This window comes from Pongo abelii, chromosome 6 (assembly GCF_028885655.2).
Source record: "Pongo abelii isolate AG06213 chromosome 6, NHGRI_mPonAbe1-v2.0_pri, whole genome shotgun sequence".
In the NCBI taxonomy this organism is placed as follows: domain Eukaryota; kingdom Metazoa; phylum Chordata; class Mammalia; order Primates; family Hominidae; genus Pongo; species Pongo abelii.
The window spans coordinates 12,285,634-12,300,995 of record NC_071991.2 but is presented as its reverse complement, the minus strand read 5'-3'; the positions used below and the strand labels follow the sequence as shown (position 1 = coordinate 12,300,995).

Genomic DNA, 15,362 nt, shown 5'->3' with positions numbered 1-15,362 from the left:
GCGATCTTGGCTCACTACAGCCTCTGCCTCCCGGGTTCAAGCGATTCTCTTGCCTCAGCCGCCCGAGTAGCTGGGATTACAAGCACAAGCCACCACGCCCGGCTAGTTTTTTTGGTATTTTTAGTAGAGACGGGGTTTCGCCATGATGGCTAGGCTGGTCTGGAACTCCCGACCTCAGGTGATCCTCCCGCCTCTGCCTCTCAAAGTGCAGGGATTACAGGCATGAGCCACTGCGCCCAGCCAAGAAACCATTTCTGATTCACCTATTCACTCCCACACTCCCACTACACAGTAGCTAAATAAATAAATAAATATTAAAAATAAATAGGAAAGAAAGAAAAGGAAAGGAAAGAAAAAGACAAAAATTTAAATTTAAAAAGGCTGTGCTCGATGGCTCACACTTGCAACCCCAGTGCTTTGGGAGGCTGAAGCAAGAGGTTCGCTTGAGGCCAGGAGTTTGAGATCGGCCTGAGCAACATTGCAACATTGCAAAACCCCCATCTGTACAAAAAAGAAAAATAAAATTAATTTTAAAAACAAAAAAAGAGAAACACAGTAGCACATGACCTGGCACTATGTATGTGCTAGTAAAAACTAGTTAAAATTAAGTCAGTAATTAATGAAGGAATAAGTCAATGAGTGAGCAGGCGAAGGAAGAAAACAGACCGGAGCAGGTGCGCCTTCGGTTGAGCCCCTCCCCCGCTGAGCCCCGCCTTCTGCCCGCCCCCTGGGCCCTACCGGGACTACATTTCCCAGAAGGCCGCACGCCCCGGGCATGCGCAGCTGCTCGCTCGGAAGCTGCGACGCCGAGTTTCACTCTGGCTGCCTTCTCCTGAGAGTCGGAGCCACAGGCAGAGCCCTGCCCAGGCCGAGCCGGAGCTGCAGCCCCAGCGCGGTGGTGCCCTCAGCCCCGTCCCCTTGTCCTCCTCAGCCTCGGTGAGAGGGCGGGCAGGCCACCTGCGCGTCGCTAGGGCTGCGGTCCCGGGGGCGCGGGGTGGCGCGGGGAGCCGGAGCCTAGCTGGGACCGGAAGGGGGCGGGCGGGGGTGTGAGGGGGGCCGATGGCCGGGGCAGCGGGGACATCTGGGGGTCCCGGAAGATCGGGGGTGTCGGGGGGATCGGTCTCCGGGATCAAGGTCCTGAGGGCGGGAGTTGGGGGACTTGGGAGGCGCCGGCAGCTTTGGACGGGACAGGGTGCCGGGTGCGAAAGGGGACGTTCGGATGAAGGCTGAGGGGCTCGCAGGCGGAGGGGCGCGGCCCCTGGGAGTCCGGGTCGCTCGGGAGGAGCGCACCCTTTCCCAGAGTACCCGGAGGAGGCGGTGACGAGATTGCCACCTTCTCCCTGACGAGGGGTTGGTCCTGCTGGGGTCTACCCCCAGGTGAAGGGACTCACTGGGCCGGGGGTTGTACTTTGGAGGAGTTTGCTTCCTAACTCTGCTTCCCTGCTTTCCTATGGGGTCCTTCCCAGGAGTTCCTGGGGCCCTGGGTCACTTATTGGGGTGCGTAAGGGGTGCCGAAAAAGATTTAGAACTCGGTTCCCTTTTCTGGAGCTGCGCTTTCATCGCGACTGTCTCAGCCAGCTGCCCTCCTCCTCCAAGCTGGCTCCACTTCTCTAAGCGCCAACAGCGATGGAAATAAATAGCGTGTGTACAGACGCCTGGACCCTTGAGAAACTCAGAATATTTCTGCATGCCCTCCTAGCTCCTCTAGCGCTCTAGAAGGTAGACTTTCTGGTAGCCACCATCCGGGCTTAAGCCATCCGGATAGCAAGCCCTCTGATTGGGTTGCTCTGTGACCTTAAATATTTACCCTCTCTGGTGTGTTGATTTCCTGGATGCTTAGCTGCCAGACTGGCTTATGAAGTCCTTTTAGAGTTTTCTGTGAAAGGGCTCAGGCCAGGTACGGTGGCTCATGCCTGTAATCGCAGCCCTTTGGGAGGCCGAGGTGGAAGGATCATTTGAGTCCAGGAATTTGAGACAAGCCTGGGAAACGAAGAGGATTCCTGAGATCACTGTCTCTGTAGAAAATCAGATGGGCGTGTTGGTGGGTGCCTGTAGTCCCAGCTACTTGGGAGGCTGAGGCAGGAGGATCGCTTGAGCCCAGGAGTTGGAGGCTGCAGTGAGCTATGATCACACCACTGCACTGCAGCATGGGGGACAGAGGGAGACCCCCATCTCAAAAAAACAAAAAACAAACAAAACGAACTTTTTATTTTTATTTATTATTATTATTATTATTTTTTTTAAAGAAAAGGGCTCAGAGCCAGGCGTGGTGACGCGAGTCTATAGTCCCAGCTACTCAGGAAGCTGAGGCAGGAGAGTTGCTTGAACCTGGGAGGCGGAGGCTGCAGTGAGCCAAGATCACGCCACTGCACTCCAGCTTGGGTGACAGAGCAAGACTCCGTCTCCAAAAACTAATAATAATAAAAAATGTTAAAAAGAGCTCAGGGTTTTTTTGTTTGTTTGCTTTTTGTTGTTTTTTCAACCATCTCCTTGATTGTTAAGTGGGTGGAAGAAGACTATTGTACCTCCTGCTGCGCCCAGGCTATTGGAAAATAAATCTGTTGATTTTCAGTCCCCAGGCACAGCACACGGATCCAACATCTGTACCTTAGTTTTTACTAACTGCTGTTTCTTAATTTAAAACCTGATCATCTTCTTCCTAGTTGGCAAAGGTGCCTTGGAATTTGTGTCGCTGAGTCAGCAAGCCTTTCAGATTTGCCGGGTTTTTGTTGTTTGTGGTTTGTATCAAGATGGGAACTCAAACAAGTCATTCCTCCTAAGGAGCTGGTGTCTTCATCCAGAAGGGACAGTTTGCGCCAGCTCTCCAGAGAGAAAAGGTGAGAGCCATGGGGACTTGACCTTGCTGTCTTCTCTATCTGGTGCAGAGAAGGTGGGGATTAGTGAGGGTGGAATTTGAGGTCTGCAGGATAAACATGTGCCCTGGGAGTTGACTGTTGATTGCTACCTGTCTCAAATAAATTGCAGTGGCGTCTTGCCAGCTGCTTCTCCTGTTTAACTAACTAGTCTTAGAAGATGCTTTCCACTTTAAGACATGCTTAATGGGATAGAAGACACAAGTCACGATTTCTGCATTTGAACTGGCAGTTTTCATTTCTTTTGTTGCATAAACCCTTACTGGGTGCCAGACAAGATCTCTGTCTTTTGGGAGCGCATTGTTTGGTGGAAAAGACAAACCAGAGTCAGTGACAAGGTGTTGTCAGTGTGATATATACTGAGCTGGGAGAAATCACAAGGCCCTCCTACCCACATCCAGAAAGGGGACGGTTAGAGGGAGGGTCAGGAAGAGTCCTGGAAGGTGGTAGTTGAGCGGGGTTGTGAAGAAGGAGTAGGACTTAGAAAGTGGGGCACAGTCGCCTGGGAGAGGAGTCAGCGTTTGCAAAGTCATGAAGCTACCGGGACACAGCTGGGCTACTGTAGGTAGCTTAGTATGTGGTAGAGGAGGCTGGAAAAGCAGGTAGAGGGCTCTGAGCGGGGAGGGTTATGTGGGCCATGCCAAGACTCGGGAGTGGAAGGATTTTAGGAGATTTCCATGAGGGGCATTTTATTAATTATTTTTTTGAGTTGGGGTCTGCTTCTGCTGTCCAGGCTAGAGTGCAGTGGAGTGATCATAGTTCACCACAGCCTCAAATTCCTGGGCTCTGGAGTAGCTGAGGTGCCTACCACCATACCCGACTAATATTTTAATTCTATCTAGAGACAGTGTCTCTCTACGTTGTCCAGGCTGGTCTCTTAACTCCTGGCCTCAAGGGATCCTCCCATCTTAGCCTCCCAAAGTGCTAGGATTACAGGCCTGAGCCACCGTGCCTGGCCTCGTGAGGGACATTTTAAAGGAGCACACTGGAACGTGTGGAATGGGTTTAGACTGGATTATTCGCTTTGTGACAGTCTTCTTACACCACGCCAGCTTCTTCGTGGGGAGAGGCAGGTGAGTGGTTTTGCCCTCAGTTGCTCATAGTCTAGTTGAAGAGATAAAGGGAACATAGAGAACTGAAAAGGAAGTTGCTAAGAGGGTGTTCTCTTTCATTCTTTTTGTTGTTGTTTTGTTTTGTTTTGTTTGTTTACTTTTTGAGACAGGGTCTTACCCTGTCACCCAGGCTGGAGAGCAGTGATGCAGTCTCAGCTTACTGCAGCTTCGCTTCCCAGGCTCAAGAGGGTCTCGTGCCTCAGCTTCCCGAGTAGCTGGGATTACAGGTGCACACCATCACGCCTGGCTAATTTAGAGGGTGTTTGCTTTCTGCTGGGCACATCCAGGCATCGTGGGAAGTGCTGTTTAAATTGGGCCAGAAAAGGGTGGGTAAGGTGAGGACAGGGGACCAAGTGGGTGGGATTCAGGCTGGAGCAGAGCCACGGGGGTGGGGACAGACACCCTGATGCAGATGGGAGTAGTGGATCCTCACTTACACTCTGGAGGGGGATTGTGGAGAGGGAGGTATAGATGAGGGGATGGAAGGGAAGCGCACCGGCAAATATTGTTGATAGTAAGGGAGGGGCCGTATCGTGATCGGCTTTGACTGTCAGCCTAAGGAATTTGAATTTCATTCTAGAGATCCAGGGGAGGTGTGTAAAAGACAGGATCAGAACCTTAGTTCAGGAAGCTTAATCTTGTCTGCCCCCCCATCTGAGATGTACAAGAGGGTTAGAAAGCGGAGTTGGAGAAGCTGTTTGGGAGGGAGCACTTATTTGTTTTTTTGTTTTTTGTGTTGTTTTTTTGAGACAGTCTCGCTCTGTTACCCAGGCTGGAGTGCAGTGGCGCCATCCTGGCTCACTGCAACCTCTGCCTCCCGGGTTCAAGTGATTCTCCTGCCTCAGCTTCCCAAGTAGCTAGGACTACAAGCACCTGCCACCATGCCTGGCTAATTTTTGTATTTTTAGTAGAGACGGGGGTTTCCCTATGTTGGCCAGGCTGGTGTCGAACTCCTGACCTCAGGCGATCCACCCACCGAGGCCTCCCAAAGTGTTGGGATGACAGGCGTGAGCCACTGCACCCGGCAGGGAGGGGTACTTATTAAAGTGAGAGGCATAAGGGTCCTGGCCAGGTGTTAGCAGGGGGCTTCAGAGGTGAGGAGAGAGCAGGGCAGGCAGCTGCTAGGCCTGGGGGAGCAGGCTGAGGAGGACTGAGAATCTGAGGTTTTTCTCTTGGCCTCCTGGGGGAAATCCAGGGGGAAAAGGAGAATGAGGAAGGAAGATGCGTTTGGCCTCAGACGTGTTGAAGGTATTAAGAGGCCAACAGGAAATGAGGCCATGGGCTAGAGAGAAGAGCCCTGATTCATTCCCCAAATGCCTCCCGAAATTCTGTGCGCCGGGGCTTGTGCTTGGCACTTGGAGTACAAAGATGAATTCAGCAGTCTCTTTGGTGTTTGCCTTATCAGCTAAGCTGAGAACAAGATTGATTAGTACACACTCCTCAGTGTTCATGCCTGACCTACTTTTCCTTATTTAGTAAGTTATTTTTAATAAATGTAGTAAGCTCTGGCAATCTAGGCACCCAAAACAAAAGCTGGGATCATGAAACAAAAGTATATGTCTAATCTTTTTTTTTTTTAATTTTAAAAAACTTTACAAAGTTTTCTACTTTATCAGGTCCCCTTAGAACATCTAATCATTTCATTTGTTTTCTGTTCTTACCCTGAGGTAATCATTCTCTCCTTTCTTTCATTTTTTTCTTAGTTTTATCTTACATGTATATTTCTTTGTTTCTCTGTCTCTCTTTTTTTTTTTTTTTTTTTTGAGGCGGAGTTTCACTCTTATTGCCCAGGCTGGAGCGCGATGGCACGATCTCAGCTCACTGCAACCTCCGCCTCCCGGGTTCAAGCGATTCTCCTGCCTCAGACTCCTGAGTAGCTAGGATTACAGGCATGTGCCACCATGCCTGGCTAATTTTGTATTTTTAGTAGAGATGGAGTTTCTCCATGTTAGTCAGACTGGTCTCAAACTCCTGACCTCAGGTGATCCACCCGCCTCGGCCTCCCAAAGTGCTGGGATTACAAGGCGTGAGGCACCGCGCCCGGCCTATTTCTTTCTTTTTTTAGAGACAGTGTCTCACCTTGTAACCCAGGCAGCTGGAGTGCAGTGGCATGATCATGGATCACTGTGGCCCCAAATTCCTGGGTTCAAGGGATCCATCCCCTTCAGCCTCCTGAATAGCTGGGACTACAGGCACAGGCTACCATGCTTAGCTAATTTTTAAAGCTTGTGTAGAGGCAGCTTCACTGTGTTGCCCAGGCTGGTCTTGAACTCCTGGGCTCAAGCAATTCACCCGCCTTGGCCTCCCAAAGTGCTGGGATGATAGACTTGAGCCACCATGCTCGGCAATGTTCATCTTTCATAGCTGTTGCTAGACCGTTTCCTGAATGAAGTGCTTATACCAATATCCACTTTACCAGCAGCGTCCTGTGTCTTGCAGCTCCACAGTTTTACCAACATTTGCTGTTGGCCAAGTGAATGGGTAGAAAATGGAATCTTTGGGAACTTGGTTTCTAGGTCCCTGAGCCCTGCTGCTGAATATCTCCTCTTATGTTTATTGGCATATGTGTTTCCTGTGAAATATTCATGTCTTTTGCCAGTTTTTCAGTAGGGTTCTTGGTGCTTTATTTTTTGTTGATCTATAGGGCTCTTTATATATTGCTGATTTTAATCCTTCGTGTCTATTGCAAATATCCTCTCCCAGCTTTTAACCTATTATTCCTCTTTCTTTAAGGTGTTTTCTGTTGATCAGCCATTCTTCATGTTAACATAGCGAAATGTATTTTTTCCCTAGTACTCAGTTTTCTGGGTCTGGTTTGAAGTCTTTTCCCGAGCATAACCCTTGCCTTTAAGGAGCGTATGCATTCTCCAGTGGAGGAGACAGATAATGGCACTCAGACGTCATGTGGGCATTGATTGTTAGAAGTGGCCACTTCTGCCTGTGGAGCTGGAGTGAACGTAGGAAAGATCTCACAGGGCAGAGTCTTGAGCTAGGAATTAAGAGATGAGTAAGTGGACAAGTGCGATGGGCATTCTCAGTGGGGGACGAAGGGCATGAAACAGCCTGACCTGCCCTGGGCACTGCCAGGAGGTCCAGATGGCGGGAACTGACGGTTTGAGGGGCTCGGGCAGGGTATCATGAAGACAGCTTTGGGTGATCTGTGTGCAAGGGAATATTGAAGCCATGGGAACAGATCCTGAGGATCCGGGGGGAATGGAGAGAGGAGGTGAGAGGGAGGCCAGGGCCTGATTCCCAGATGCAGAGAATGTTATCAACGCCTGGTGTGGCTCTGGGGAGCACCTGGGGCTTCCCAGGGGCGGGTGCTGTTGGCATGCTGCCTGCTGTGCTATTGGATGCTGTATTTCACCCTTAGGTGTTGGGCAAAGGCTGACATGTCTGCAGAGGTCAGGGCGTGTTGTTGGCAAAGCTAGCCAGAGGCAGAGCGCTCTCTCACTTTTTGATAGAGACATGAGTTCAGAGAAGTATTGCTCAACTGTAGGAGTGTGAAAGTACAGTAATAGATGTGAGGGAGGCCACAGGGCAGAGGTCTGCAAATGATGGCCCCTCAGCCAAATCTGGCCCACTGCCTTTTTTTTTTTTTTTTGGGATGGAGTCTCACTCTGTTGCCAGGCTGGAGAGCAATGACACGATCTCAGTTCACTGCAACCTCCGCCTCCCAGGTTCAAGAAATTCTTTTGCCTCAGCCTTCTGAGTAGCTGGGATTACAGGCACCTGCCACCATGCCTGGCTAATTTTTGTATTTTTAGTAGAGACAAGGTTTCACCATGTTGGCCAGGCTGGTCTCGAACTCCTGACCTCAGGTGATCCACCCCCTTGGCCTCCCAAAGCCCTGGGATTATAGGCGTGAGCCACCACGGCCAGCATTTTTTTTTTCTTTTTTTTTTCTTGAGGCAGGGTCTCACTCTGTTGCCCAGGCTGGAGTACAGTGGCGCAATCTTGGCTCACTGCAACCTCCGCCTCCTGGGTTCAAGTGATTCTTCTGCCCCAGCCTCCCAAGTAGCTGGGAGTACAGACGCATGCCACTACACCTGGCTTATCTTTGTATTTTTTTGGTAGATATGGGGTTTCACTGTGTTGGCCAGGCTGGTCTCAAACTCCTGGCCTCAAATGATCCACCCACCTCAGCCTCCCGAAGTGCTGGGATTACAGGCGTGAGCCACCGCGTTCAGCCCCACTGCCTGATTTTGTTCATAAAGTTTTATTGGTATGCAACCCCTCCTGTTTACACATTGTTTATGGCTGTTCTTGTGGTCTAGTGGCAGAGTTATTGCAAAGACTTTTTCTGTCCTTTGCAGGAAAAAAAAGTCTGAGGAAAAGCATGCTGGCCCCAGCCATAGGGAGTTGTGGTAGCTGTGGCCACCCAGAGAGGACGTCCCAGCCACCATTGTAGTTTAGCTGGTGTTGCTAGGTAGATCATGGATCTAGGTCCAGCCTGCAAATGTTGCCATCTTTTCTGATTTTCAAGGGAAGCTTGAAATCTAGATTTTTTTTTTTTTTTTTTTGAGACAGATTCTCACTCTGTCGCCCAAGCTGGAGTGCAGTTGCGTGATCTCGGCTCACTGCAACCTCTGCCTCTTAGGTTCAAGCGATTCTCCTGCCTCAGCCTCCCGAGTAACGGACTACAGGCGCCCGCCACCACACTTGGCTAATTTTTTGTATTTTTAGTAGAGATGGGGTTTCACCTAGTTAGCCGGGATGGTCTCGATCTCCTGACCTTGTGATCTGCCTGCCTTGGCCTCCCAAAGTGCTGGGATTACAGGTGTGAGCCACTGAGCCCGGCCAAATATTCCAATTTTTAAACATCAGCTCAGTTTTTAAAAGCCAAACCTTAGTAGCCCAAGCAAAACACATCTACAGGCCAGTTTGTCCGTCATCAGTCTGTCTTGGTGGGAAAGACAGGAACTCTGGAAACAGATTTGGGTTTTCTTAGTCCCTGGATATCCTTGGGGAAGCTGCATGTCTTCTGGTGACTCAATTTTCTCAGTTGTGGAATGGAAATATCCCGCTTCCCCAGTTGTGAGGACCAACGAGAATTACTAGTCAGGTGGAGGGGCTTAGCACGGTGCCTGGTGCCTGGTAAACCTTTACCTGGTAGCCATTGCTGTTATTCATTTATTTATTTATTTTACACAATAATTTATTTATTGAGAGCCTTCTCTCCCTGCCCTTGCAGTCTCTAGGTCACTTTTTCCAGTTGTAGATTTTGTGCACAAGCCCCAGAAAGATGGCTGGGGGCTGGGGCTCTGCATACTATTCGATGAGACCCATAACATGGCTGTAACTGTCTTTCTCATACTGCGAGAACACGGCCGGCAGATCCAGCTCCTCGTATAGTGCCTTCACCCGGGCCACCTTCTCGGCCTCCTTTTGCCTGTAATTTTCCTTCAGGATCTGGTACTGTTCTGGAGTGGCCCGTAGCAGACACTGAACCACCAGCCAGCTGCATTTGTTGTCCTGGAAGTCAGTGCCAACTCTGCCAGTCACACTGGGGTCCCCAAAGAGGTCAAGGTGATCATCCTGAATCTGAAAGAACTCTTGAATCTCCAGCAGGAGCTTCTTGGCACTGGCGTGCTCCTTCTTGTCATCCATTCTTGACATGTACATGGCTGCAGCTACAGGAAGGTAGAAGGAGTAGAAAGCTGTCTTGTACTTGACAATAGATTTGTGCCTTTTTTCGGTGCATCTGCCAATATCCACATTGCCCTGGGGGGTTGTGATGAGGTCAAGGGTCTGCCCAATCTCAGTCTGATAAGAAGAATGCTGGAAGAGCTCCATCAGGTTCAGGTAATAGGGCTGCTCCCAGCAATTCAGCTTCAGCAGGCAGTAGATACATGCTTCCAGAAGGATAGCATCATTGATGGCATCCAAACCCATGCCCAGCTTCTGATACCAGGAGATCTGTCCCTGGCAGGTAAGGGATGAATCCATAATGTCATCTGCCACCAGGAAGAAAGCTTGCAGCAGTTCCGCATACCAGCCCACAGTCAGGGCCCACTGGAGACTATCAGCATCCTGTTTCCTCGGCTCCACCAGCTCCCGGAACGCTACTAGCACCATCAAACCTCAGTGATACTTGCCTCCAATGGCACTGTACTCCAGGACCTCCTTGAGCCGGGCAGTGGCATCTCCTGTCTCTGGGTGCCCCATCTCATCCTCAGTCAGCACCCTAACGATCTGGGAGTAGTGCTGAACAAAATCCTGCTTTTCTTGGGCATAAACATCTGATTTCTGGTTTCCATTCGTTCTTTTTTTTTTTTTTTTTTTGAGACAGAGTCTCGCTCTGTCGCCCAGGCTGGAGTGCAGTGGCACGAGATCTTGGCTCACTGCAAACTCCGCCTCCTGGGTTCACGCCATTCTCCTGCCTCAGCCTCCCTAGTAGCCGGGACTACAGGCACCCGCCACCGCGCCCGGCTAATTTTTTGTATTTTTAGTAGAGACAGGGTTTCACTGTGTTAGCCAGGATGGTCTCGATCTCCTGACCTCGTGATCCGCCCACCTTGGCCTCCCAAAGTGCTGAGATTACAGGTGTGAGCCACCGCGCCCAGCCTAGTTTCCATTCATTCTGAAGGAGGAGCAAAGGGTTGTGTTCCTGGATGCGGGTTCCTGCTTGGCAGTTAATTTTTTTTTTTTTTTAAAGAGACAGGGTCTCACTCTGTTGCCCAGGTTGGAGTGTAGTGGCATGATCATAGCTCACTGCAACCTTGAACCCCTGGGCTCAAAGCAGTCCTTCTGCCTCAGCCAGCCAAAGTGCTGGGATCACAAGGTGTGAGCCACCGCACCAGGCCTGCTATTACTGTTACTACTACACATCCACTGCTGCCCCCATTACTCCAGTACTTTGCCCTCTGGGTAGGCCCGTAAACCAGGTCTCCACCTTCTGACTGGCTGCAGGTGGTCAGATTGCTCTTGGCCATCCAGGAGCCAGTGGGTTCTTGGTTCTGGAGAAGCTGGTTGACCACAAGGGAATCGTAGGTTACTGGGGCCGGCACCATGGGTGCCCTTTGGAAGGTTCTGCTCTGACCTATCCCTGGAGGCCCCAGCCAGAAGAGTTGTCACTTCCCTTCCAGCCACCCACTGTGCAAGAGACAAATCACATGCTAGTTTTGTGACATCTTCCAGTAAGGTGTGGGAGGCACTGGCCTGAGTGATCCCTTTTCAAGCAAAGCCCCATCTCGCGACAAATCACATGCTAGTTTCGTGACATCTTCCAGTAAGGTGTGGGAGGCACTGGCCTGAGTGATCCCTTTTCAAGCAAAGCCCCATCTTGCTGTACTCACAGGACTACTGTCATAGTCAGGAACATGGATGGTTTGTTCTTCCATTCTTGTGGAGCTCGGGGATGGGGGGATGTGTCTGTTGTCAGGGAGGTGCCATGGTAAGTTGACAGGGCCTGATATTAGTGAAACTACACTGGGATAGCAGCCTTTTAAAGTGATAATGGTAAGACACAGGGGTGGTGGTGGTTTGGTTTATATTTATGACCTTTTAAAAGTGTTTGGCATTTTAAGGGAGGTTTGTTTTTTGTTTTGTTTTTTGAGGCTCATGTTGCCCAGGCTGGAGTACAATGGTGCAGTTCTCGGCTCACTGCAACCTCTGCTTCCTGGGTTCAGGGGATTCTCCTGCCTCAGCCTCCCAGGTAGCTGGGATTACAGGTGCATGCCACCATGCCCAGCTAATTTTTGTATTTTTAGTAGAGACGGTATTTCACCATGTTGGCCAGGCTGGTCTCAAACTCCTGACCTCAGATGATCCGCCCCCCCCTCAGCCTTCCAAAGTGCTGGGGATTACAGGCATGAGCCACTGCGCCTGGCCAGGAGAGTTTTTTTCTGATAATAGAAGTAATACTTTCTCACTTTAGAAAATGTGAAAAGTTCAGATATATAAGGAAGTCAAACAAAATGTCTCCTATATATGAAGAAGAAAAGAAGCAAGTAAAAAAAAAAAAAAGAAAAAAAAAGGTCTCCTATCGTTTCTCCACTCAAAGACAGCTGTTAACATTTTATTGACTTCTATGGAGTTTGCCCTATGCTTCTGTTTTATGTAATAGAGATAGTGCTGTAGTGAATAGCTTCATGTTAAAATTCTTCTATAATTTTCTGAAGTTAGAGTCTTAATTATTGGATCAAAGGAAGTGAACATTTTTAAGCCTCTTGATATATATATTACCAAATTGTTTTCTTTTCCCTTTTTTTAAATAAATAGAGATGGGGGTCTCTCTGTGTTGCCCAGGCTGGTCTTGACCTCCTGGCCTCAAGCAATCCTCTTCCCTCGACCTCCCGAGTAGCTAAGATTATAGGTGTGAGCCACCATGCTCAGCTGCTGATTTTAACTTGTATGTTTTAAACAAAATTTCTAGTAAAGTAGAACATTTGTTTGATGTGTTTGTGTCAGGATTCGACTCTCCCAGGTCTTTGGAGAGGCTTTCTAACAAGGCATCCCCCGTAGGTGGCCATCTGCCCTGTGAGAAGGTCATTTCTAGTTCCAGGTCACGTACACTGTGTCAGCTGGTGGGGTGTGGAGTTTCAGGCCCAGGCCTCCTGGAAACTGCCCGAAAGAGAAACAGCTTAGAAAAACAGTGGTGTGGGTTGAGTTTGGAAAGTTTAGACCATGTTAATGGAATCAGAGCTGGGAAGAGGTTCTAGAAGTTACCTCCTCTCACTGGTTTCCAGTCCACACTTCTCAGAACTCTCCCATTTTGCAGTCAGGTGCTGTGGCTCACATCTGTAATCCTAGCACTTTAGGAGACCGAGGTGGGCAGATCACTTGAGGCCAGGAGTTTGAGACCAGCCCTGGCCAACACAGAGAAACCTCGTCTCTACTAAAAATACAAAAATTAGCCAGGTGTGGTGTGGTGCACACCTGTAGTTCCAGCTACTCAGGAGGCTGAGGCATGAGAATCACTTGAGCCTGGGAGACGGAGGTTGCAGTGAGCCAAGATCGCACCACTGCACTCCAGCCTGGGTGATGGAGGGAGACTCTGTCTCAAAGAAAAGAACTCACCTATTTTGTAAAGGAGCTTCATGGTTCTCTTGAAGAAAAATAGGAATGGAGGCCACCTCTGTGTCAAAAACAACATCCCACATTTCTGTGTTTTACTTTTTTTTTTTTTTTTGAGACGGAGTTTCGCTCTTGTTGCCCAGGCTGGAGTGCAATGGCGCAATCTTGGCTCACTGCAACCTCCACCTCCCAGGTTCAAGCGATTCTCCTGCCTCAGCCTCCCTAGTAGCTGGGATTACAGGCATGTGCCACCACGCCCGGCAAATTTTGTATTTTTAGTAGAGATGGGGTTTCTCCATGTTGGTCAGGCTGGTCTCGAACTCCCGACCTCAGGTGATCCGTGCCTGGCCTACATTTTTTTTCTTTTTCTTTTTTTCTTTTCTTTTTTTATTTTAGAGATAGGGTCTTGCTATGTTGCCCAGACTGGTCTCAAACGCCTGGCCTCAAGTGGTCCTCCCACCTTGGCCTCCCAAAACGCTGAGATTACAGGTGTGAGCCACCACACTTGGCCTGTTTTACATGTTGATGGACAGCATATAATCACATGTATAAGGGTTTCTGCTTGTAAAAGTCTGGAAACCCATTCTAACTGCCAGAATCACAGAACCTAGAGAAGGGGACATAACTGCCCTGTGGCCACCCAGTAGCTTTCATCTTCTCTCGGGACAGCAGAGGCAGGACAGCCAGCATTCTGGTGAGGATTGAAGGATTAGTTGTAACAGATTTCAGCAGGTCTGCAGTGATGAGATGGATTTCTCACATATTGTTAAGTTGAAAGTAGCCGTTACTCAGTCTGAGTTGAGTACCTGTTTAAAATCTGCATCCAAAGCCTTCTTCCCAGAGGCCACAACTGCACTGAGATCCAAGTGTGTGGCTCACCCGCCCCGGGGCTCACAGCTGGGCAGGGTGATTTCCACTCAGATTCTTGTGCCAGCGCAGATCTTGTTCTAAAGCTTTTCTAAATGCCTGGAGACTAGAAAGACTTGGATACTTTTCCCTTTTTCTTTTGGATGAAATTGCATCTCCAGTAGAACAGCAGCATTCCATGGTGCCTCAGCCACGATCCTCTGGACAGAGATTTGCAGTGAAAACCTGACGAGAGACTGTAAAAGAAAAGCAAGGTTTGTTTTTCCTGGTCAAAGTTGTTAATATTAAAAAAAAAAAAAAAGAAAAAAAAACTTTGGCCGGGTGCAGTGGCTCACGCCTGTAATCCCAGCACTTTGGAAGGCCAAGGCAGATAGATCACCTGAGGTCAGGAGTTCGAAACCAGCCTGGCCAACATGGTGAAGCCCCGTCTCTACTAAATACAAAAAAAAAATTAGCTGGGCTTGGTGGTGGGTGCCTGTAATCCCAGCTACTTGGAAGGCTGAGGCAGAAGAATCGCTTGAACCCGGGAGGCGGAGGTTGCAGTGAGCCGAGATCATGCCATTGCACTCCAGCCTGGGCAACAAGAATGAAACTCTGTCTCAAAAAAAAAAAACAAAAAAAACCTTTGATCATTAAAAAGTTATATGACTATTTTAGAACATTTGCAAGTACAGAAAGAGGTAAAGAAAGAATAGCCCAGGTGCAGTGGCTCACACCTGTAATCTCAGCACTTTGGGAGGCTGAGGTGGGTGGATCACTTGAGGTCAGGAGTTTGAGACCAACCTGGCCAATGTGGCAAAACCACATCTCTACTGAAAATACAAAAATTAGCCAGGCATAGTGGTGCGTGCCTGTAATCCCAACTACTTGGGAGGCTGCAGCAGGAGATCTGCTTGAACCCGGGAGGCGGAGGTTGCAGTGAGCCAAAATTGCGCTGCTGCACTCCTGCCTGGCTACAGAGCAAGACTCCTTCTCAAAAATAAAAAAAAAAGAAAAAAAATCCCATAATTCTTTGATTCCAGTGACATTTTAGTGTTGTTCTTTCCAGACTTTTAATTTTTAATTAATTTATTTTTATGAGACAGGGTCTCTGTCTGTCACCCAGGCTGGAGTGCAGTGGTGCAATCATGGTTCATTGCAGCCTCAACCTCCAGGGCTCAAGTGATCCTCCCGCCTCAGCCTCCTAAGTAGCTGATACTACAGGCACGCACCACCACACATGGCTAATTTTTCTATTTTTTGTAAAGACAGGCTTTTGCTGTGTTGCCCACGCTGGTCTTGTATTTCTGGACTCAAGCGATCCGCCCGCCTTGGCCTCCCAAAGTGCTGGGATTACAAGCATGAGCCACCGCGCCTGGCCCTTTCTTTCATTTTTTTAAGACTGATTTGTATTCCATCATTAGAATGTTCCATAATTGGTGCAAGAATTCCTTTATTGTAAAGTGTTTAGGCTGCCTCCAAATTGAGGCTTTTTCCCATGGCCAATTATAAT

The 15,362-nt window shown here is 49.1% G+C and overlaps 2 protein-coding genes across 8 annotated transcripts in view; one reads left to right on the top strand and one right to left on the bottom strand.

Annotated features, from left to right (window-relative positions):
• The first annotated feature begins 755 nt into the window (after nt 1-755).
• DTX2 (deltex E3 ubiquitin ligase 2) overlaps nt 756-15,362 on the top strand; it is a 55,663-nt gene continuing 41,056 nt past the window's right edge. For 2 of the 7 annotated variants that reach the window (XM_024249716.3, XM_024249713.3), the window contains exons 1-2: nt 756-936; nt 2,664-2,837. The gene's annotated coding sequence lies outside the window, so the exon portion shown is untranslated. The remainder of the gene's footprint in view (nt 937-2,663; nt 2,838-15,362) is intronic. The other 5 variants (XM_054560336.2, XM_063725657.1, XM_024249717.3 and 2 more) reach the window with 3 other exon arrangements.
• LOC100443146 (farnesyl pyrophosphate synthase-like) lies at nt 9,121-11,914 on the bottom strand. The gene has a single exon (XM_054560344.1). The coding sequence runs from the start codon at nt 10,061-10,063 to the stop codon at nt 9,257-9,259; it is 807 nt and encodes a 268-aa protein (XP_054416319.1). The 5' UTR covers nt 10,064-11,914; the 3' UTR covers nt 9,121-9,256.

What these genes read in the sequence shown, in the direction of transcription:
- LOC100443146 (XM_054560344.1), bottom strand. Translation starts at nt 10,063, where the DNA reads ATGGTGCTAGTAGCGTTCCGGGAGCTGGTGGAGCCGAGGAAACAGGAT.